Here is a 23,082-nt window from a genome sequence, read left to right as displayed (position 1 = left end):
TGCTGGGTTTGCCTACAGAAAACTGTGGCAGACAAAATTTTTATTTCCCTAGACGAAACTGTAGATGCAGTTGCAATTGTAGTCAAACTTCCTCCTAACGAACCAAGAAAGATATAACTTATTTGTTAAATTCTGAGAAATTCAAACCTGACGATCATTCGCTGGTAAATCTGTTACAAACATAATTTTGTGGCCCACGGAATTACACGTGGCAATGTCCTTCTGTTGGTGACCGATGGCACTCCCACCCCCTAGGCTACATGTCGAAGGCAGGTAAGGAAATACAGATACGTTTCCCCAGGGTGGTTCGGTTAACGAGTCTCGCCCGTGGACTCCATTCATTTCATTCTTAAGTATCGCACACACGTAACCTCACTTGTAAAAGTCATATTCTGAAACAATTGTCTTTAGAGACAATTAATATTAGGTACCCTCCACAAAACTGGCTTCATTTATACACCAACGGATCCTTGATCTCCAGAGAACAAGGTGGCGGTGCAGGTGTTACGTGCTGTCTCTTCTCGCTTTATAGATCTCTTGGATATGGAACAACAAGTTTTGATGGTGAAATCATTGCAATAAGTGAAAGTCTCGGGAATCTTCTCTGCCACATCAATAAATTTAAGAATGCAGTTATATTGTCAGACTCCAAAGCAGCTATTCTATCAATAGTCTCTAGACACACACCTTCATCCCAAACAGCAGAAATAACTAAAATGCTCTCTCAATTAATATGACTCAATAAAAGAATTCTATTCCAATGGATACCATCCCATTGTGGAATCCTGGGAAACGAGAATGCGGATGCTTTAGCAAAGAAGGGCAGCACTGCTACTTACAGACCTGTTACTAAATCTACGTATTACTCTGTGAAGAGATTTATTAAATCTACATACTTAGACTTCAACAAACAAAATCTGGTAACACAATCTCAAGGGAAAAAATAGAACTCTCTGCATCAAAATCCACAGTTAATTCCCGATTTAGCACGCAAATCGTCTGTAGCTGCATTTAGATTGGCAACAGGCCATGATTGTTTGGCCAAACACCTGCATAGAATTGGAATATATCAGTCCCCTAACTGCCCATTGTGCAACTCAAACCAAGAAATGGATTCGGAACACCTCAAAATCTGTGCTTCAGTGGCTGGCCATGATAATATCTTTGAAAAATATTGGAATGTAAGAGGTCAAATGACTTTATTGCCAAATGCCTGGCATTAGAAAACAACAACATTTAATAGAGTTAAAGGGTTTGGTTTAATTTGTAAGTTTTCTTTTAAATTCGGGATGTTGATTTTCTGTTTTAATTCTTGAACCATGGATATGAAACTTTTTTTAGTTTTTAATCTACGGAGAGGACTGTATGAATGCCAATTGTTTCCTGGTAATCTGATCAAGTTTTTCATATTGAATCAGTGCTTTTTCTTCTATTGTCAATTTGAAGCTGGTAATATTAGTGAGGAATCTCATAGAATCTATTGGAGTTGTTTTGATTCCACCAGTAATGAGTCTGAGAGCTTGGTTTTGAACATATTCTATTTCGTTTATGAAAGGTAAAGTAATTAAAATTTCTGTGCAGTATGTCAGCACTGGCTGTATAAACATAAAAGGTTGCTAGTACTCACAGCACTCCAAGCGACTAGCAACTATAGCGAGAAATGCACAAATTCATCCCAAGCTTTGTGACTGTATATATTAGACTGTGATATTTCTACAGCGCAAAGAGAACAGATTAAAATTTTAAAAGTCACATTTAACTAACCTTTGAATCCAATGTGAAACGATATATTCCTGAAGGTATTATATGATTATAATATCCCCTGGAATTACTTCAAAACGCAACCATTCGTCTTTGCCATCTCTCACGTCGAAGTAGCCAGATCCTTCAAGGACAAGTCTGATTTCTTCACCTGTGTGCAAGTGCTCAGTAAAGAAGGTGCGAAGCTGCAAATAAAGTGAAATAAGCAAAGATTAAAAGAGTAGTTATTAAAACAAAAGTGTAAAAACATCCACCACTCACATACATATTTAGTATTTATTTAACCTGGTAGAGATAAGATCGCCAGCCTTCTCCGCCTCTCTACCAGTGGATTACAACTATAATATGAAGAATAAAACTACAATTAATATTACATTTACAATTACAGTAGAAATCAAAGTACGAAAAGATTACCTGATTAATGAAAGTAAGACAATTTATTATAAGTTAAGAATAAAGAAAAAAGTTACCGGTATTTTTTGTCATTGATTCTAGTTCACGTTAACACTTTATTTGTTAAAAACATAAAATTGCTTAGTCACACGTTAAAAAGTGTTAAAATTTTTAAAAAAGGTACAGTAGCGTGCAAATTAATCCGAACAACGTAATTACTTATGCAAAAACACTCAAACGGTATAAAAAAAAGGATCTAAGACATACCTCAGTAATCTATGTGGCCTCCCTTGTTCCTAATAACAGCTTTGAGACGATTTGGCATGGATTCCACTAATTTCCCACAAATATTCTTCATTTCTTCATCGCAAAACCATACACCAATGAGGGCAGAAATCATCTTCTCCTTTGTAGAACAATCCATTTTTTGCATTCTTCTTTTGCAAATTGACCACAAGTTCTCAATGGGGATGATGTCGGGTGAGTTGCCTGGCCAGGGGAGTACCTGAATATTCTTCTTGTTGAAGAATTCTGTAGTTTTTCGAGACGTATGGCATGGTGCCAGGTCTTGTTGGAACACACCTCTGCCATCCGGAAATGATTTTTGCAGCTGGGGTACGATTCTGGTTTCCAATAAGTGAATATATTTGTCAGAATTCATCATTCCCTTGATAGGTATTAATGCTCCAGGCCCTTCATGTGTAAAACAACCCCAAAACATTACTTTAGGGGGGTATTTGGGTGCTTGTTGGAGATGAGCTAATGTTACTTTTTCGGATCCTTTCTGTACGTAAGAAACACGGTGGCCGTGGACCTCGAAATGAGACTCATCGGAAAAAAGTACATTCTTCCAGTCATTCACTGTCCAGTGTTGATGTAATTTTGCCCACATTAAGCGTTTTTTGCACATAACAGGGGTTAGCAGTTGCTTCTTAATAGGCTTACGAGCCCTTCGTCCAGCTTCCAAAAGCCTACACCGCACTGTTGTGACGTGAATATTCGCCCCAGTGGTAGCCATTAATTCGCGGGTTAAGTCGACAGCAGTTAGTCTAGGATTTAATTTACTTTTCCTGACAATTAAACGATCATCTGTAGGTGAAGTCTTCCTTTTCCGGCCACAGTTTCCTTTTTTCTGGGATGTGATGGATCCAGTCTCCCTGTATCATTTTATAATCGAATTAACAGTAGCCAAACCGATGTGACATTCTGCAGCAATTTGCCTCTGTGTCATAGAAGAATGCTCTGCTAATGTTATAATTTTAGACCGTTTTCGTGGAGTTGTATCCATTTGTGAAGACGACAGAATGTATGTACACAGGATTGTAGTATTAAATCTTCAACACAACTGAAATGCTTATAAGTACAAAACGACAGGCAAAATGTCACATATTATAAAAAAAATAATGACAGACCTTCAACAATGGAATTACACGTACTACAGATGTCAATTAAAGCGGTATGAGCAGCTGTGAGGCCAACAATGACAGAAAATGTAAAAATATGTCGTGTTCGGATTAATTTGCACGCTATTGTATATACCTTGGACAGATGGCCAGTTTCGACGTGATGTTGCGTCTTCATCAGTGTCTCCTGAACTACTGGTGATCTTGAATTCTGCGATGTGCATTTGTCGGTTGTGTTGCTCTTATGGTGGGGGCTGGTTGTTTGTGTGTTATGACGTATCATGACATCGAATAATGTGTGGGTATTGAACTGTAATTGTGTGTTAAGTATATGTTGTGGGTATGTTATTGTAGGTTTATATATTTAGTATTGGTCTAAGATGTTTAACTGTGAACTTTTTGGTGTGATGTGTAAAATTTCCATATCTGTTTCTATATTATTGTAGTCATGATTATTGTTGATAATGTGTTCTGCGTAATTTGATGTGATGTAGGATTTGGTTATAGCTTTAATATGTTCATTATATCTTGTGTGAAAGGATCTTCCTGTCTGTCCTATGTAAAAATGTGGACAACTATTACATTTTAGTTTGTAAACGCCAGTTAAATTATATTTATTTGAATGTTTAATGTGATTATTTAGATATTTCTGTGTTGTATTATTTGTTTTGTATGATATCTTGTATTTTAGTTTTCTGAATGAAGTTGCAATTTTGTGAGTATTGGTATTGAGATATGTTAATGTTATGTATTTATTCTCACGTGGTGTTTGTGTTGGTTTGTTCTGTTTTTTTATTTTTTTTATTAGTGTGTCTGTTATGTTAGGGTTATATCCAGTGTCTTGTGCTATATATTTTATTGTGTTCAGTTCTTCAGTGTAGTTGTCATTGTTCACTGGTAATTAATCTGTGTGTCATTGTACGGAAAGCTGCACTTTTTAACGTGTGACCAAGTATTTTTTTGTATTTACTGAATTAAAAATTAAACCTAGAATAACAAAATTGTATAGTGATGAAATTACCGGATATTGAAATATTTTGTGATAGATTAAGAGAATTATTTACAAGAAACCATGCCTGAACGAGCCTCAGTTACTGATCAAGTGCCTAATAAGTTTGCGTTTGAATTCAATTTTAATTCGACAGTCCCTGATGCTAGCAGGTAGCGAATTCCAGAGTCTTGGCAGGGCTACTGTGAAAGAGGATGAGTATGAGGAGGTGCGATGGGATGGTATTGTTTCATAGTGAGAGTGTGTGTTCAGATTATGGTGGGAAGAAAGGTACCGTCTTCCTCCGACGAGTTTAGCGCTGGACCAGAGGTATTCTGTCCATCGGTGCGGGGGGTTGCAGGTAGATTCTTTTGTTGCTACACCCAAGCCGAGCAGAGTGGGAAGAATTAATCGTCCAAAAATATGCAGTCTTCAGTTTGTAGTAGTGTGTGACTGTGTGCACGTGTTAGGTACTCTATATACGAGTGAAATGTTTCAGTATGATTGTACTTCCTTCCAGACTGCCGCTGTCACTGTTCCCTCCCACTCCAGTACCGCGCTAGGGTAGTCGGAACCGCATTCCTCTCAGCACTAAACTCCTCAGAGGATGACAGTAAGTGAAACGAGACGACAGGTACGAAGGAATGAAGAGTTCAAGATTTCGAAGAGAAGGAGAAGTGAATGTAAATTTCTTTTCTTATCTAGGTTAAGACAATCTATTGGTTCCAGGGATGGGGTAATACGATCATATTTGCGAACATTGCTAACAAAACATACACACAAATTATGAGCACGTTGAAGTGTTGTTTTGTTGTCACTGGAAAGGTCAGTCAGTAAAATGTCAGCATAGTCAAAATAGGGAAATAAAAGCATCTGCACAAGGAATTTTTTAAACAAGAGGGAAGAAAGTAGTTTTATTTTTTAAGGAAAATTTGTTTTAAAATCAAGATTTCAGTTTTACTATCAATTTGGCGGTGTTATTAAAAAATATCAGTATACAGGGTGTATGAAAACGGATAGCACAAACTTATATGTTTCAAAGTACACGATAATAGAAGCAAAAAAGTCCCAGTAAACATGGGTCCGCAAACGAGCCTCGTAAACGTCGTCCTAGTGTGTTTCTTGGTACAAGCATACAGCCTCCCATGCATTGCCGTTAGTCCTACCATACATGAAATGCATATCTGTATATTCTCTGTTACTGTAACTACAGTACAGCACAACTGGCATTCAGACAACTGACGTGACTGACACCTTTTGAGACTGTGTACCAGTGTTGCCACGATCTACTCACGAAAATCAGGAAAAAAATCATGGAAAAAAACAGGAGATAACAGTAGATCAATTAACGATTAATTTCCTCATTCTATTTTATTAATTACAAAACAATGTATACTATAAAAAGGTGATACTGTTGTATTACTACACAATACATCCCCACCACTGAAATGAACAATTTTGCTAATGTAACTATAGCCATCTCTAGTCAATTTATGCAACTAAGTCCATCAGCACATGCAGCAATACACAAAATATGTTTGGTAGAAATTTTGTCTGTGGATTCATTGGCAATTTGCATAATCTTTCTGTTTTTTCCACTCCCGTTATATTTTGGACAATAGCTGTAGTTTTTGTACACCCACAAGTTACCTTTGTCGCAATTTCTGAATCTGGACACATAGATTTAATTAGTGCTGGTAAATGCTCCATAATATTGATCAACAAATTATGCTCTACTACAAAAATAGATTGGTCTGACTTCTGCTTCTCTCGCCTGAGTGTTTATTATTTTCTCTCGCCATAGTGTTTATTTTTGTAAAATCACTCGTAAAACCTGATTATTTTTTGTCGTAAAGTGTCTGATCTTTTCAAATGCTTTGTGTTTCTGCATGCATTTCCAAACCTATTTTTCCCCTTATGGGTCACCAAAAATTTAAGAGGTGATTCTACATGTTATATATATATCAGAACTTCTAATATAATTTTCCTTCGATGAAGAACCTTTAAGCAGGAAAAAAATAGTCTTTGTCCAATATTTACAGCGCTCTATTGCGGTAACGGCTTGGGAGAAATGATTGCTATACAAGTAGATACGTAAAAATAATCTTAACAGTAATGTACGGTATTGATTCTTGTTTACAAATTAAACTGTTCAGTCATGTATTAAATGGAATAATTGCGAAAATCGTTAAAATAAATCTTTCAGTTCAGCGGACCGCCGCATGTCATTGAGTACAGCTGAGGAGGAGGGAAGGTAAGGAGTGCAGGCCATGCTTGTCAGAGTTATTGCAATAGCTGTGATGTTGCCAAATGCTTCATAGAGACATAACGATTTCGTCTAAAATGGTGAATGCTAGAGAAAAAACTTATTTAGATTTTTCAAGTCTCTCCTCATAATCTATTACCAGTTTCATTTTGGTGCAGTGGTTACCAACCACACTATATACTGAGAGAGCGAGAGAGAGAGACAGAGTGTGTGTGTGTGTGTGTTTGTGTAGTTGTGTAATATTGAAAATCCGAGCATAGTACCACTGGTGACTTTAGCAAGCCCAAAAGACAGGAGAAATTCGGACTTTTGACGAAGAAATCAGTAGAGCAGTAGACACCATGGGAAAACAGGAAATCTCCTGCTAAATCAGTAGATATGGCAACACTGCTGTGTACTTGTATGCGTCCTATATGTTCTGCGTGAATGGTTCGATTACAACTCCACCTCTCGGAAATATTCAGTTTTGTAAACAAGGAGCATAGGACCGCTTCTAGTGAGCAAGAAGTAACTCGTACGATGTTTAGGTTAGCTGGTTATTTAACGACGCTGTATCAACTACTAAGTTATTTAGCGTTGATGGGATTGGTGATAGCGAGATGGTATTTGGCGAGATGGTCGAGGATTCACCATATCCGGCATTCACCTTACGGTTGGGAAAAAACCTCGGAAAAAACCCAACCAGGTAATCAGCCCAAGCAGGGATCGAGCCCCGCCCGAGCGCAGCTTCAGACTGGCACGCAAGCATCTTAACCGACTGAGCCATGCTGGTGGCTCTCATACGATGTTACAAACAGTGATGTCAGTAGCGGATTGTAACCACACATTCGTAATTTTCTTGCAAACGGCTTGTTTACTGGGACTTTTTTTGGTTCTATTATCATAAACTGTCAACTATGTAAGTTTGCAACATCCTTTTTTATACACCCTGTATATGAAAGTTTTATACAAAGATTCAGTTAAAAAGATAAAAAAAAAACATATAGGAAGTGGTATGAGCATGTCATTAGAATGAGTACTGATAGAATGCCCTGGAGAATCTTAAGCTACCATGCTCGAGAGGAACACAAGTCCAAAGACGTTCACGAGAAAGATAGATTTAACAGCTATAATACTTGGAGCCAGAATGAACCAATTGGTTAAATCATTGTTAGATGATGATGATGATGATGATGAAAGCTTTGAAAATTTTATAATCCTGCTCAAGATATTAAACACGATACAAGCAGCATCAATTTTCAGTTTTTACAGTTTATATACAAGGTGGATCAAAAGTCACTTTCCCCAATATTCGTTCTTAGGTTTCATACAGATGTCATAACTTGAACAAACGAATAGCTGGTGTAATAAGTGATGTGTTGGCAACCATGTTCGTGAGTCAACTGTTTTTCCGATGTCATGACTTGGAAACAGCCCTCGTTTTGCTGATATGCAGCTGATATGACGACAGGATGAAGCACCACCTCATTTTGGTGTACGAGTGAGGGACTTCTTGAACCAGCAATTCCATGAATGGATTGGCCGTCATGGCACAACAAAATGACTACTCGGATGATGCAACCTGAGGAGCAGAGGTCTGCATCGGACGTTTTCGCTCGAGCGCCAAGTAGTTCATAGCATAATCCGATAGGTAGCGCATATGCATGATGGGTAAAATTGTCGCGAGCAATAAATCCTCGAACGATATATGCCGACCATTAGACATTCATTCTTGTTACAGTGATGAACTGAGTAGTAACATCATAGATGTTTATCATTTCAAAACTTTGCAATGTTTAACTAACCTCTTCATAGTAAAACTAAAAAACTTGCTTTAAAATGTAATATAAATGTTGTAGGTAAATGTTTTTTTTTTTTTCCCACACAGGACTTATTTTGTTTTCGCCATATCTGATAGATATTATTGGATATAAATGTAATTATTATAAACGGAGAACATAATCACGATAATGCAAGAACTGTATCAAGTTTTCTAGTAATAATAATCTCTATAAATAGTGTATCAATCTTTGCATCTGTAACAGTTGTGCCGCATGATTATTCGTTTTATTATGTTTTCTGTGACGTTATCTCTGTACTAATATTGTTATTAATCTACTGCCATATCAATAATATTTTGTAAAACGCTTCTACTACATTGTCGCAGTATATAGGTGGAATGCTATGTATGGACTTACCATATTATATATGCGATAAATCAAATACTGAATAACTATTAATTATCAATAATAACTGTATATCGAAGTTTTTCGTACTATTTTATTTATAACTTCATGTTACTGTTTTGGTACGTCCCATTAGACTGTTCCATTAAACGTTTGTCATAAACGCAGAAAATAAAGCTTTATTTTTACTGTGTGAGCAAAACATATGTGTATCTTATCTGTCGCCTTCCATACAAAATAAGACATGTCGGTGAGATGACCTTGTACTGTGCTTCTATTTATTACGAGCGTATCACGACTGATTGTATCTCACTCGAGGGTGCGACACTCGACAGAGTTCAAGCAAGCGATTTAACTCCAATGCAGCACTCTGATCAGAACCTACCATAAAATAACACGAATGTTTATTACAAATCTTCTGAGTATCATCAAGCAGTACATACCTTCTCTTCATAATTTGGCAAACATTCCTTTGAGCATGTTATCTGGTCTTCATAAGTGTAATTCCTCTCAAGTTTTATTTTCTCCAGTTTTTCATCTGTCAGTGGGTCATCAGAATTCAGCTAATTGAAGAAAAACAAAAGATAAAACAGTAAGATTCCAATGTTTAGGTGAGGGGTTTGGACTTTTTTTATTGCTGGTTGTCACAATCAAAAAATTAAGACACAACATTTCGAAGAGTGGTTCTCCCTTCGTCTTCAGGTGGAAGGAAGGAAGGAAGGAGAGAAGAGAAAAAACCTACTGTTGGGATCGTTACGTACAGCTATTCTGCATCAGTCATACAGAATAGCTCAGGGGCATTCCTAGCTCTGCCATGCTGGGTTAGGCAAACTGGCTCTATATACAATTTCACTTACTGTTGGACTACACTCAGTGAACTCCAACATTCTAAAGGAGACATAAGTTCGAGAAATAAATAATAGTTTTAAATAAGCAACATTGTCAAATGACCAACAAAGAGGCAAATGATTCGCTCTGGCTCCAATTTAAAAACAAACGTATGGTTATGTTTACGATTACATGTAAAGCATATCATCCGAAAAAAAACTAAAACTAGTAGAAACTATAACATAACCTTTTCTTTTCATACACTTGTAGTTATCAATTACTAATTTTGGAGAACTGTGAATTACAATAAATACTTACAAGCCCCAAAATAAATTACACAGCTGTGTAGATCTAACCTCATATTACACACGGCTTACCACACTAAATTGGACATGTATTAGTCAGGGTCGCCAACTAAAGTATATGAAAAATCGCCAATCGTTAGATACCTTATTATCAATAAGAGAAAGTTTGTTTTCTTTTTGTCTCTGGAGAGTCCTTAAAAAGACGCTAAGTCTTTATTTAAGTAATATAGAAGTTGAAAGAACTGGCCGTCGAAAAAGTTAAAAGTCACCAGGCTTAGCGACAAAATTGCTAGATTGGCGACATTGTTCCTTATGACGCCTACCTTTTAGCTTTCGGGTTGTAACATAATCCACCACAATTTGTGTTTATTTCAAATAACGCTTTTATTTTTCATTTCAATTAATCAAGAAAACATTGACTTAATGACAGTAGTTAAATATTTTAATGTAATTTAACATTGATTTGACGATAGCAACGGTTGTGAACTTGTGCGCCATCTCGTGGAAAGAAGAATCGATGTATATTGCCAATCTATGGAGAGATGTATATTGCCAATTTAAGGTGAGATAATAATAAATATAAAATATAGATTATGTCGTGTTCTGCAACTTTTTTGTAATTTACCCTTTATTATTAAAAATCATCACGTGTAAGTCTTTCCGCTTTTCTAGTTTTTCATTTTATCTTTCTCGAAAGTCTTTTACGCACATCACTAGAGTTGGCAGCATTGTTGTAACTGAGTTATCTTTAAACGTTTGCTTGCGTCGAAAGTTATTTGTAAACATTCTTCTTTGTATGGTGTTTGTGCTTGCAATTAGTATCAATATAGGCCTACAATTATCCATTTTTAAATAAAATTAGCGTTTCAGTTAATTTATTTGTGGCATTTATTAGTCGATAGTGTTTTCTAATTATACACGGATTGTTGTCAGATCGCAGAAATAAGTTGTGAAATTGTGTTGTTTTAGTAGGCTTCTGTGTTTTTATCTTAACCTTCCAAGTAAGTATTAAATGATCATAACATTAACGATTGTCCATTTTCAGCCAAATATTTCGTGGAATCCCGAATGAGAATGAAACGCTTCATCACTGCAGAGTGAAGTGAATTTTGAAAAAAAAAATGTAAATAATTTTTTTGGTGAAACGAGGGTTGAGTGCTCAGTCAAACGCCACAAATCTGCCTCTCATTTCCTCAGATTCATGATTAGGTCTAGACGTAGCCTAATCATTCAAAATTTGGTAGTTTCCTCATTTCAGATCATATTTAAAGGTTTTTGAGTTCATTAAAGATAGGACACTTACTTTATTTTTTTCTCTGAGATTCATATTCTTTCAATCAACTGATGCTATCAGTAATTTGTTGGTAGACCGTTGCACGCTTTCAGTAACATAGAAGAGGAAACAGTCTGGGGACACTAAATATACTGTATCTGTCAAATGTAATTAGTAAGATATCTCAGTTCACTTGTAAATTATTCAGTTTAAGTATAGCGTACGTGTAAATTACTTGTGTACAAGTTCCCATAAAAGCTGTTTTTGTGATGAAGTGAATCCTGGTTCTAGTTTCCTGATTCGTCAGTTTCGTTGCCTTGGCAGCTTCAGCATTCCCCTGCGCACTTCCTTTCCAGTCTTGTAACTCTCCACGTTTCCTTGCAGAGTAAGTATAAATATCAGTGGTGAAGTCGTATTTTAAGGTATTGTGAAGATTTACTTTAATATACAGATATAATTCTAAAGCCTAATAATATGGACAAAGTGTGATCAAACAAAATTAGACGTCTGTAGATTTCATTGTCATAATAGTTATAGTTCCACTATATTAATTATTTTATAGTTATTTTTCTAATTTGCAGATATATAATAGTGTTTGCATTTCAATAATGGATTTTAGTTTTCTTGTATCATAATTCTTTCACTAAAAGACAATCGACTGGATTTTGCTGATTTTATCGCAGTTGTTGCCTGGTTCTTCTGGGAGTAAGTCATTTAATGTATTAGGCGTAATATTACACGGTACATAGAGCAAACTGAAACTGAAATTGTAGAGATTCCAATTAACTTAGTTATTAACAAACTATTGTTGAAGTTTATTTATGCCCCTCCTAGTGGTAGTTTTTATAAACTAAATTTTATTTTAAGTACTATTCTGCATAAAAAGTCGGTGTGTTAAAATCTATTAAATGTTTTGAAGTGGATATGATTTTTAATTCATACAAGAGAGCTTGTCAATGACATCCAATTTCCTTCGAGTCATTGTAAACTGCAGCTGATTTCATCAGCGCTTATCAGAACTTTTCGTCCACACCTGTGGCGTAACGATCAGCGCGTCTGGCTGCGAAACCAGGTGGCCTGGGTTCGAATCCCGGTTGGGGCAAGTTACCTGGTTATGGTTTTTTCCGGGGTTTTCCCTCAACCCAATATGAGCAAATGCTGGGTAACTTTCGGTGCTAGACCCCGGACTCATTTCACCAGCATTATCACCTTCATTTCATTCAGACGCTAAATAACCTAGATGTTGATACAGCATCGTAAAATAACCCAATAAAAAAAATCACAACTTTTCTTTCAATTAACCCAGAGCTGGGCACCAAGAGCAAATTCTACTCTCTCACGGGGAGCCATATGACTTCTCTTCAACCCCTTTCTTCCCCGTTGAACACCGCGCAGCATTGATGCTGTAACAGATGAATATTAAGCGTCTCCGTTTAGAGTTTGGATTCGCTCCCGGTGCCCAGCCCTGAATTAATCAATGCTGATGAACTCACCGGGTATCAAAACTGGTGTATATGAAGAATTGCAGCTGTCAGGTTTGTGATTGCTTGCCCTGGGTAGCGCTTGGTGGACGACAGGGGTGCAATAAGAAGTTAACAGAAAATCAACAATGTTGGCACATTTTGTAATGCCTATCGTGCTTGCCAAAAGATCAAACATAATGCAAATGAAGACATAGGCTTAACCTAATTAAGAGGAGAAAATTGTATATTAAAACACATATTTACTTTAAGATTTTAGATAATGTCACATTACATGATATGGATTTTCAAAGTGTTGTTTTGTACAATCCAAATTAGCTTTTTGATGTTTGTACAGACCGTCTCGAACGGGACTGTGCCGTTATTTTACTAAGTCCGAGGTAATCCATTCGTTTTAGTAAAAATATAACTTTTTATAAAAACTTTTAATGTTAGATTATGCTCATTAATTAGTCAATCACAACCTAAATTCAGTGTTCCTTTATCTATGGATTGGTACACATTTCTTTAATAAATGAGAAATTAATGAATTTTCAAAAATTTTATAGTAGGCCTATAATAGAGTTTATTCTCTTTCTGCCAGGAAGAAAGCATCCGTACGAAAGAATATTTTCTATTATGAATATGATAAAATGATCGAAAGAGAAATTCCTATGAAGCAGCGTTGAAATAATTAGAGCTAGTCTATGCTAACTGTAAGATAAAATTGTGACATGGAGTGTGTTAGGTTTTGTGACAAGATGATGAAAGATCGAAATTTGTAACAAAGTAAGATGATCTGGAAAACACTCGAGATAATGATCATGGCGAAATGAAGTCCACTGTGTATATCAGTCCAGTGTGTCCTGTCAGGATTGACGATTTCAAGTTAAAATAATGAATCCTACAATGTGTTTAATTGAATAGCAGCCCAGAAGAAGGATGTAACCCTCATTTCTCATGTCGCCCTCGGTAGCGCAGTTGGTATAGTGCTGGACTTCTATGTTCGGTGTTGCAGGTTCGATCCCGGCCGATGGCATTTAATTGTGTTTAAATGCGACATGCTCATGTCAGTAGATTTACTGGCACGTAAAGAACTCCTGTGGCATAAAAATTCCAACATACCGACGATGCTGATATAACCTCTGCAGTTGCGAGCGTCGTTAAATAAACCCTAATATATTTAATTTCTCATAAGTTGACTTCTTCGTGAATAAATTGTTAATGATGCACTATGTGTAATGCTTGTGCTCGTGTTAAAATCAACACACATGTCTAACTGTCAACCTTGCTACAAAAAATTAAAAGTATGTACAGTACTATGTGCTTTTCCTCATTTTTGAAGAATTTCCCATTTGCTGGTTACAACCTTGTTCTGGGCGGCTATTCAATTTTTCTAAAGTAAGGATGCAATGGAATTCCATGAATATTATTTTTATATTTTAATCCAATTATTATGCAGAAGGATTTTATCAGACAAAATACTTTAATCTCCTTTTTTAAAAGAATATAAGCGTTTATAAAATCTTTTATAATAGTTTTTCTTTATCATTTATTTCCAGTTATATTTGATTTCGTTTTGTATTATTTTATTCCGATTTTTATCATTTTATCGTTTTCCATTATTTCATTTCTTTTTTTAATATTTGATTTTGTTTTTAAATTTTTGTTCTTCATTATTTCATTAGGTTTTTTTTTATTTTCTTTCGTTTTTCCATCATTGTATTTCTTTCCTTATTATTTAGATTTCGTATTTTATTATTTTATTGCGTTTCTATTAAATTATATCGTTTTTAATATTACATTTAGTTTTTAATTACGATCTTTGTAATTTTTTTTTTTTTTTTCGTTTTCTACTATTTTCTGTCGGTCTTTATTATTTCAGTTCGGTTTTTATTACTGTATTTCCAATTAAATCATTAACAGAAAAAAAATTAGTATAAAAATTATAAATTGAAAATGATAAGTAATTTATTATAAATTTACAAAACTTATTACTGCGAATGAACAACAAATTAAATAATCATTAAGATAAAATAATTAAATCACGCAAAAACTTACATATAAAATAATTTAAAAGCAAATGAATAAGCAAGAATAAAACTCATTAAATAAACAATAATACATTGTTATTATTTTCCTTTTCTTGCATTATTTTATTTCGTTTTTTAATATTTTATTTTTGTCCTATTATTTTATTTCGTTTTTTAATATTCTGTTTTTGTCCTATTATGCCCTTTGAGACCGGTAGAAAACCGTTTTTTTTTAGTTTTAATATGTTTTTATTAAAAGTTCCAGGTCAACTTTGACCCTTGATTTTACAAAAATATGATTGTACAAATTGAAATATAAATAGGTTATGTTGAAGAATATTTATTAATAAGACCGTCAAAGACGGAGGTATTTGTTTGAATTTATGTTATGTCTCTTAGTAAAGGGTTGGCATGAAGAAGCAGCTTATTCGTGTATGTAGTCTGTAGATCATGAATATGAGCAACCAGGGAGGGTATATGAAGTTCACTGTAGAGTTTGACATTGTTCGTGAGGTAGTGTGCACCAGTGATTGTTCTGCAGGCAGCTCTTTGAATTCCTTCCAGACTCTTCAGGTGGCGAGGATGAGCTTGGCCCATATCTCACATCAGTAGTGGATGTATGATCGGATGACTGATGTGTACAGCAGGACCTTTGCTTTCCTTGAAGTCAGAGTGGATAGAGTGCCATGTATCTTTGAAATGCTTTGTCTCTTATGTTTTGAATGTGATGCCAGTAAGATAAACGTTTGTCTAGAAGTTATTCACAAAATTATCTTAAATGTAAGTTCAAATTCCGAGACTTTTTTCATTATACGCAAGAAATATTTTTATTTTCGTTGTGTTTTTTTGTGTTTTATACTATGTAACATCATTTTTGTATCCTGTACACATTTTTCAAGTATTATGATACATTTTGAGTCCCTAGTGTGTTGTAATTTTATCAGTAGCAGTGATAAATAAAAAAAAAAAAAAACAAGTTTTTTCATAAAAAATTCAATTCACTTTCCCCGGAAAATGGTACGTGATGGGGAAATTTGGATTTTAAATTCAGATTTAGGATATACATATTAGTAATATTCACCTATTTTTATTTCGGAGCAAGACAAAAGGTAAAAATTAAATCCTGAAACAGTGTTTTAGAAGATGGGATGAGATAGTACAAATTGTTATTATTATTTTTGTAATTCTTCTTGGATTTTGTTACAGTATCGGACTTCATGGGTCCCTGACTGCACTATTATGTAGTTCCTTGTGTTGTTAGTTCACAGAATCTCTTCTTCGCACAAATTCGAAGACGTTGATGTCCCTGAAAATGTTTGGAAATTTGTTTGTGCTTCCTTACACTGTATCATAAAACCACCAGTTAGATTATTACACAATATCAAAAATAGCCATTTTCGGCGTACTGTACAGTCTGAAGTCCTCTACATTATAGTCCCCAATTCTTTTAATGAAATAATTTGGGCTTCTTTGAAGTCGACTGTAAAACTTCCTTATAATTTTGATAAGAACTTCACGTATATATGGCATACTGAGATCTTAATGTATTTGAGATGTTCTAGTAACCAGACAGACTCATGAATAAGTCTAGAGCTTTGTTTTGTGCAAAGACGTTGTAGTTATATATCGGTTTTGTGCAACCTGTAGTGGTTTAAAAGCAATGCTGTTCATATAGCTCCAGGAAGATAGAGCATTGTTATTTATTTATTTTTTTTTTTAATTCTTCTTTGATTTTGATGCAGTATCGGACTTCTTGGGTCCCTGACTGCACTATTGTGTTCTTATTCCTTGTGTTATTACTTTAGAATCTCTTCTTCGAACAAATTCGAAGACGTTGATGTCCTTGAAAAAGTTTGGACATTGTTTGTGCTTTCGTACACTGTATCACAATACCACCAGTTAGATTTTTACCCAATATCGAAAATAGCCATTTTCGGTGTTCTATACAGTCTGAAGTCGTCTACATTATAGTCTCCAATTCTTTTAATGAAGTAATTTGGGCTTCTTTGAAGTCGACTGTAGAACTTCCTCATAATTTTGACAAGAACTTCCTGTATATATGGCATAGTGAGATCTTAATGTATTTGAGATGTTCTAGTAAACCAGTCAGACCCATGGATCAGTCTAAGTGCCTTGTTTTGTGCAACCTGTAGTGGTTTGTAAGCATTGCTGTTCATATAGCCCCAGGAAGGTGCAGCATATGCTATAATTGGCAGTACCAAAGCCTTATAGAGATGCATTTTCCGTTTAATGCTTATGGCACCTGATTTTAATAGCGGAAATATGTGCACTATGCGTCCAATGGCTTTTCCTTTAAGCAGATGGAGATGCTGATGCCAGGACAACCTCTGGTCCAGAGTTACGCCAAGATATTTGACAGTCGGTTGATACTCCAGCTCTTTATCGCATATGGTAAGTTTAGGGATTCTTTTCATCGTGCACTTCGTGAAACAGATAGCCTGTGTTTTATCAGCATTTAAGGTCAGGCGCCATTTTTGAAACTAATTTTCCAAGAGAGAAATGTGAACTTGAAGGGTTCTGGCTGCATAAAGGGGATTCTGATGAGTTATGAAGACAGCAGTATCGTCGGCAAATTGCGCGATGTTAGTTTCTGGGTGGGTAGGAATATCAGCTGTATATTTGTTTTAAAGTGTAGGCCCAAGGACCGATCCTTGAGGGAGACCAGCCTTTACTTCGTGGACAGAAGATAAAGCTGCTCCTTTTATTTGAAACTTCCGTCCACTTAGAAAGGATGCAATGAACTTAACGAAGACATCGGGTAGGTCACTCTTCATTAATTTATATATAAGACCTGTGTGCCACACTGTGTTGTAAGCTTTTGAAATATCAAGGAATATCGCAGGTGTATAAGCTCTCATGTTGTATCCCTTGGTTGCCAATTTGACAAGACGGAGAATCTGATGAGTAGTAGAACATCCTTGTTGTAAAGCCATTTGATGGTCAGGTATGCATTTTAAATTCAGCTCCTTAATCCTATTCAGGATAATTTTTTCCAAAAGTTTGCCTATAGTTGATATTAAACTTATAGGTCTCCTATTTTCAGGATACTGGGGATTTTTGTTTGCTTTGGGTATTGTCACTATCACTGCAAGTTTCCATGGTGCAGGAAAATGCTGTAATTTCATACTGGTATTGAATAATTTTATCATGAAAGTTACTGCCCTTTTAGGTATGTTTCTTATTGCAGTATTTGTAATCCCATCCTTGCCAGGTGCTCTGCGGCCAGATAGCTTTTTAACTATTTTCTTAACTTCAGATGGTGTGGTAAATCGAATGGAATTTTTAGTAGGTGTTTTGAAGAACGTCCCAACTTCTTGACGAATGCTATTGAAATGCTCGCTTAGATCATTGTTTTCTTCTGCCGGATGGAGGTGAGACTCTACAGCATCAGCTAGAACTCTTGCTTTGCCACTATCAGTATATTCAGGACCATTTGTTCCATGGACTGGCTGTGTTCTGCAATTTTTGCGTGGCTTTGCAAGTCTACGTGTAATTTTCCAGATGTTGGAGGAACTGTTGGCGTCTTCAATGTCCTTATCTAATTTATCCAGCATGTTACTGAACACAGCTTTATGCACTTGATTTTTCAGTCTGTTGTATTCTTTTTTATGGTCCCTATTTCTTGTTAAATGCCACATTTTTCTAGCCCTCGTCTTTTCTTTGATCATTTCTCGGATATTAAAGGGAAGCAGAGCTTTCTTAGTGTCTGGAATTTTTGCTGTCGAAAGTTTCATGGCTGTAGTAAGTGTGTTCATAAAAATTTCAGTTTCAGTATCTAACTCTTCAGTGGATGATACTGTAAAGTTACCTGGTAAGGATTCGTTAATGTAGTCTCTGAAAAGTGCCCAGTTCGTTATATAGTGTGAACTTACTATTTCAGGTCTTGCATTGGCATTGGTACTCAGTGTGATGATGACAGGTTTGTGATCAGAAGAAAAATCGTCTGTTGTTATTATTTGTGCTGGTAGAGCATTCCCCTCATACAACGCTATATCTAGAATATCCGGTTGGACTAGTGGATTGTATGAAAAATAGGTGGGTGTCGAAGAAGCTAAAATGTGGTAATTATTTTCCTGGGACTGTAGTTCTAAGCTTCTTCCACGTAGTGTTGTTACTCTGGAATTCCAAGCAATATTTTTCGCGTTATAATCTCCTCTTAGAAGAAAATGTTCGCCAACAGTTGACAGTAAATCAAGGTCCTCCTTCATTAATGGTTTACTGGGTGAGCAGTAGATTGCGCCAAACACTATGGATTCCGTCGGAAAAGAAACTTCAACGAAAGTCCCTTCAATATAGTGAAATAATGGTGAACCAATAGGCCTGTGATAAATACCAGATTTAATAATTACAGCAGTTCCTCCGTAAGATCCTTTATCGCTTCTATAAACTTCATACCCACGAAGAGTTAATTTGCACTGTGGATTTAGGTGAGTTTCATTAACAAGTAAAATATCTATAGCATTTTCTTCTAAAAAATGTCCAACCAAATACTTATCATATCGAATTCCATTTGCATTCCAAAATGCAACGTGGAAATTTCTGTGAATGTGATTAATGTGTTGGAACTGGTTAGTCATATTGGAAAGCATTACATAGACCATCTCCTAACATAAGTAGTCTAGTAATTGGATCTGCCTCTTTCTTGATATCATTGAAAATAGTTCTTAAATTAAGAAACATATGTTTAACCCTTAAGTACTCACATCGGGTCTATATGACCCAAGTGTTTTTTCTTTCCTCTGTTTTCTTTGCTGGAAGGTAATATGGAGAGTGCCGGTGGTGTGTAATTTCTATTGTTGAAATCTTTGAAACGGTCTGGCTGTAGTCATTGTTGAGTTTATCATTTAGCCCCAACAGCGGTTTATATGTGATTTGACCCGACGCGAGTGTGTGCGTTCTTCTAAAAGACAGGAAGATTTTGTGAATAACTGAGGAGATTTCTTTATTTATGCGTAAGTATTATTTGATGTAAGCTTTATATTATATTCTTCACATTTTCCGCGTTCATTTCAGCTGTATATGCAGCTCTTTTTATTATTATTTTCAAAGAATGTCAAAGAAAGTAGTAACAGACGAAGAAATTGCAGAGAAGTCGAAGTCGAGGGAATTACTAGTAACAGACGAAGAAATTGCAAGGGAGTTGAATACGATTCTCAGTAATGCACTAATGATAATGACGGTGAATCTGTGGGGGAACTTCCTGAGCTTGACGATATCATAGATGAAGACACAGGTTCCTCCAAAAAAGCCAGAAATTGTGACGTTTTATAACTGTACCAAGGGTGAAGTTGATTCATGCGAACAATTGTGTAGCAACTATAGTGTTGGACGTAGAACAAGACGGTGTCCACTGGCAGTGTTCTTCCATTCCATAAATGTTTCAGCACTCAACTCATATGTTGTTTATTATAAGATGAATACGAGAGAGAAGATACAAAGAAGAATATTTCTGAAGAACCTGGCTAAAGAACTTCTTATGGAAAACGTTGTCAGGAGAATGGGTAATCCTCATGTATCACGCAGTCTCAGGGCAAGAATAAAAATATTCCTAACGGAGAGGGGCGTTGAAGTGCCACCGACAGAACAACAAAATCAAGAAGCAAGAAGTGGACCAGCATCTCAGAAAAGGAAGAGATATCATATCTGCCCTAGCATAAATGATAATAAGCATTCAACACAATGTGCTGCTTGTTTGGGACATGTATGCAGAATTCACTGCAAAGTTGTTTGCACAATATGTGGAGAATAAGCCAAGAAATGAAGCACTGTCTTGTTTTACAATGTCTGATTGAAAAGTTTTAAGACTGAAACCAGCAGTGCTTATTGGTTTGCGGTGACATCTTAGGAATCGATGTAACAATTCAGAATGAACCCCTTTGAAGGGCATTCACTGCAGTAGCCTTTAGGTACAGTGATTTTTTATTACAGACCCAGTCAACATTTTTGAAGAATGTTTCCAATTAATCTAGGATAATAGTAGGAGTTTGTGTATTCCTCCAGAAGAGGACTGTAGTAGTGTTTAGGTACCATTATTACGAACCTAACCTTAAAATTTTTCAATCTCACCTCGTAAAGAAACAGTATGGTTATAAGATTTCAAAGTCATGTTTTCACTTTTCTTTAGATGAGATTTACAAATTTCATTGTATTTAGATAGTTTTCACTTTTTTAAAGTTGAGATTTACAAATTTCATTGTATTTGATTATGTTCAATATAAATAATGTACAGTTCAGAATAAAAACATTTCATTTACCCCATAATTTTGCCATGAATCCACGTCCACATCTTAGTTTGTGTCAATGGGTCAAATTGACCCGACGCGAGTGTTTATGTAACTTTCTACCAGGCGAGTACGTAAGGGTTAATAAATTGTATCATTTCCTTCAGTTCACTAAATATTGAACAGGATTCATCATTTGTTTGAGAACTGGGATGCCAAGGTTGTCTAACTTGATTTGAATAAGTGCTTTTAGGCAAGGGGGGAAAATCTCTATCATTGACATTTGCACTATATTGTCGGCTCTCACTATGAGAATATCTGTTTCTGCAGTTAGCGTAAGCCAGAAATTTTTCACATTTTCTATAATTGGCTGGATGAGATTGTTTACAAGTAGCGCAAGTTGGTGGTTCAGTGGGTTTCTTTTGACATTCCTTAGAACTGTGATTTTGCCCACACTTGACACATTTTGCTGAGACGAAGCAGCCTGCTGCTTTATGGCCAAAACCCTGACAATGGTAACACTGCTGAGCCCCTCCCTGACTTACATATTCTGAGAAAGAAACTTTTAGATTGTACAAACCTGTGAGTTTTCTTATTTCAGGTGCATTATGAATATCACCCAAAGCGGTATCATCTTCCATTCCTTTGCACCGGTGTCATCATTTTCCACTTTTCATCTTAATTGTCGGACACTTTCAATAGGGTACTTCATTTCTAGCAGTTGTCTCTCGATATCATCTGTAGGTGTATCTACTGGCAGACCCCTCATTACCACCTTAATAGTTTTTTGTTGTCCTGATACAAAGGTGTAAAACTCCATGTGCTGATCTTTTAAGTAACACATTATTTTCTGGCATCATCATCAGTACTTGCTTGGATTTTGAGTCCTTTAGGACAGTACTGACACACGGGCATTTCTGACACTAATTGCTTAACTACTTCACGTAATCGAAAATAGTGGATTTTTGTAATCAGAATAATGGGTTTGGGTTTCTTCTGCTTGCTTGGGACAGTGCCAGGTATCATAATAGGAGCTGAAGGTGCAACTTGCAACGTGCTTGTAGAACCCTGATTGTCTGCTATTGTGGCTGTACTATGTTGTACACTCATTGTTTCAGTTTCTGTGAATGGTTTAAATCTGTTTGTAATGCTTATTAGTGGTGTCTGAGGGAAGGATGCTCGAGAAATGTTTGCTGTGTGTTTATTTGCTTTCTGAAATTCCTCTTCCTGTCTTTTCCTGCGTTGACTAAGGGATTCATGTATTGGTCGTTCTAAAGACATGTTGTCTTCATGAGAAAAATCGTCTACAAACTCCATGGAAGTTGCCTCATTATTCACATCAGTAATTATTTGAGATACTTCATTCATTTCCTTCACACGTTCTCTGGCACTTGGATATTGTCTAATATTTATTTTCTCTGATTGTAACACAAAGTCTGATGGGGTATTGCACATCCCACTATCATTCATATTTACGTAGTTTATGAACAAATAAAGAGAAATAACACAAAAATAAACACTCAATTAAATAAACAGTAATTATTTAACGTTTTCAACACAAAAAACTCAAACGCAAAACACTTTATATCATTAATTATTAAATTTTCTCTAACAGAAAGCAATTTCTACACTTCGTTTATCGCTCGTTGTCACAACAATTCTCAAAACCGTGTTTTTTTTTTTTTCAGCAATTTATTGATAAAGTTCCAAAACAAATATGTTTTCTGCCTTTTCGTATTTTAGTGTAAATTCAAATAATGATGCACAAATATTGTTCATTATGTATTATTCGGAGCACTTTATTTTGAACAATTTGAAGAGATTGAAACACTGTTTTTGGAATATAACACCAAGCTGGGGCAACGTAAGTTAGGATCGGTAAAATCAGCATTTTGTATAGCATAACTTTTCTTCTTAGACTGAGAACAGGAGATTTGAACAGGGGGTAAAGATGAGATATTCTAA

The 23,082-nt window shown here is 35.7% G+C and overlaps 3 protein-coding genes and 1 long non-coding RNA gene across 5 annotated transcripts in view; 2 read left to right on the top strand and 2 right to left on the bottom strand.

Annotated features, from left to right (window-relative positions):
- LOC138713760 (serine beta-lactamase-like protein LACTB, mitochondrial) overlaps positions 1–10,343 on the bottom strand; it is a 31,107-nt gene extending 20,764 nt beyond the window's left edge. Inside the window, exons 1-2 of the mRNA XM_069846176.1 lie at positions 10,123–10,343; positions 1,765–1,946 (exon numbers count right to left, since the gene is read on the bottom strand). The gene's annotated coding sequence lies outside the window, so the exon portion shown is untranslated. The remainder of the gene's footprint in view (positions 1–1,764; positions 1,947–10,122) is intronic.
- Positions 1–23,082, bottom strand: part of LOC138713674 (26S proteasome non-ATPase regulatory subunit 10-like) — a 340,028-nt gene that overhangs the window by 138,595 nt on the left and 178,351 nt on the right. The gene's annotated exons all lie outside the window — the stretch shown is intronic.
- LOC138713773 (uncharacterized) lies at positions 10,760–17,167 on the top strand. Its single transcript, XR_011335988.1, has 3 exons — positions 10,760–11,110; positions 11,674–11,767; positions 15,440–17,167. It is a non-coding gene; the product is annotated as an uncharacterized lncRNA (long non-coding RNA).
- Positions 17,918–23,082, top strand: part of LOC138713597 (ankyrin repeat domain-containing protein 23-like) — a 35,000-nt gene continuing 29,835 nt past the window's right edge. The window contains exon 1 of one of the 2 annotated variants that reach the window (XM_069845794.1): positions 17,918–18,267. In XM_069845794.1, coding sequence (XP_069701895.1) covers positions 18,218–18,267 — 50 coding nt within the window. In that variant the 5' untranslated portion in view covers positions 17,918–18,217. The remainder of the gene's footprint in view (positions 18,268–23,082) is intronic. The other variant, XM_069845805.1, reaches the window with a different exon arrangement.

The sequence above is a fragment of the Periplaneta americana genome, chromosome 2 (genome assembly GCF_040183065.1).
Source record: "Periplaneta americana isolate PAMFEO1 chromosome 2, P.americana_PAMFEO1_priV1, whole genome shotgun sequence".
Taxonomy (NCBI): Eukaryota; Metazoa; Arthropoda; class Insecta; order Blattodea; family Blattidae; genus Periplaneta; species Periplaneta americana.
This window is presented reverse-complemented; position numbering and strand designations above follow the sequence as displayed.